Here is a 1,459-nt window from a genome sequence, read left to right on the forward strand (position 1 = left end):
TATATATATATATATATATATATATATATATATATATATATATATATATATGTATATTCCTTTGTATTCTCTTTATAAGAGATTAATATATATATATATATATATATATATATATATATATATATATATATATATATATGTATATGTATTTATATTTTTTCATCCTTATTAATTTATTTTGTCATTTTATATATTTTTCTATTATTTAACTTCTGTAATTCTCAATTTTCTATTCTTCGCTTCCGCATTATTCCGCTATATTCTTAACAATTTTAAATAATTAAATAAGATGAATCTCATTTAATTTAGACTTACAAATACAAAACCAAACAGAATCTTAGACAGAAAATCTTATTTGTTCTAATAGTTTGAGCATTATTTCAAACACAATTCTTAGCTCTTATTGTTTTGGAAGGAGCTGAGGTAATGGCTGGCTTATTGGATATTTGGATAATGCTGAATCATATAGATGGAATACTATAAACAATTTAAACTCTCTCAAACTTGAGCTCCAAAGGATCATCTGTAAGAGCCAAACGCCTCTGCCCATCCTCCACAACAATAATCCCCACGTTTTTGCAAATGACTTCACAATATTCACACACTGACGGACAGAACACAAACCGGTAAGCTTCACCAGATTTCGCAACCTTAAACCAGTTCTTTATAGTGTCCCGGCCAGGATTTCCTTTGACGCCGCCGTTGACAACGTAGTGGGTCTCACTAGACAACGGCTTGTAACGATCGAGTGTCCAGACAAAAGAGTACCCGGGGCAAGCCTCCACAAACGAGTAGCCTTTGGGAAATTCAACGTTCATGTCTGTCCACTCACGTATCACGCCTTTCTTGGGATTGACGGGGAAAAACGTTATGGGGATGCCGCCGTCGTAGGGTTCTTTTTGAACGACGCTGAGTGGACATGTGTAGTTTCCGACGCTAGCTAGGTTGAGTCCGAGGCCTAAATCTTGTCGGATTGGCTTGATGTAATAGTCGATGCCTTCTCGGACGGTCTTTCCGGTCATGTCGAGTACTGGGTTAGGCTGAGAAGCCGCTGCACAAAGCGGAGAATATTGCAGTGCTAGAAAGGAGAAGAGAAGGAAAGAACAAAATACGGTGGTTGACTGCATGGTGATTATAGCAATTACGTTTGATGTAATTTGCAGAAAGGTGAGGAAGATGTCTTGCTTAGCATTAACTTTATACTAAAAGCAACTTGAATTTCTTTATTATATATATGGTATGCTTATTTGATGGATTTTGATTTCAGAATGAGTTTAACTGCTATAGCAACCGGTTTCAGGTTCTGTCTTGCAGTCCCGTCTTTTTGTTTTTCCTGTGGGTTATAATAAGGATATAAATCAGTTAAGAAAAGAGTTACTTATCCGCTAGTTGAATCAAGATGAAATTTAATACTTATATTTAAAAATAAAAAGTTTGGTTCATCCTCTGTCCTAGGAGA

The 1,459-nt window shown here is 35.0% G+C and overlaps 1 protein-coding gene across 1 annotated transcript; it reads right to left on the reverse strand.

Moving 5' to 3' along the window:
* Positions 1–270: 270 nt before the first annotated feature.
* Positions 271–1,172, reverse strand: LOC109166955 (miraculin-like). Its single transcript, XM_019315858.1, has 2 exons — positions 443–1,172; positions 271–404 (listed from the first exon to the last, which is right to left on the reverse strand). The coding sequence occupies exon 1, from the start codon at positions 1,125–1,127 to the stop codon at positions 489–491; it is 639 nt and encodes a 212-aa protein (XP_019171403.1). The 5' UTR covers positions 1,128–1,172; the 3' UTR covers positions 271–404; positions 443–488.
* Between the last annotated feature and the right edge of the window lie 287 nt (positions 1,173–1,459).

The sequence above is a fragment of the Ipomoea nil genome, unplaced genomic scaffold (assembly GCF_001879475.1).
Source record: "Ipomoea nil cultivar Tokyo-kokei standard unplaced genomic scaffold, Asagao_1.1 scaffold3142, whole genome shotgun sequence".
Classification (NCBI taxonomy): domain Eukaryota; kingdom Viridiplantae; phylum Streptophyta; class Magnoliopsida; order Solanales; family Convolvulaceae; genus Ipomoea; species Ipomoea nil.

What these genes read in the sequence shown, in the direction of transcription:
- LOC109166955 (XM_019315858.1), bottom strand. Translation starts at nt 1,127, where the DNA reads ATGCAGTCAACCACCGTATTTTGTTCTTTCCTTCTCTTCTCCTTTCTA.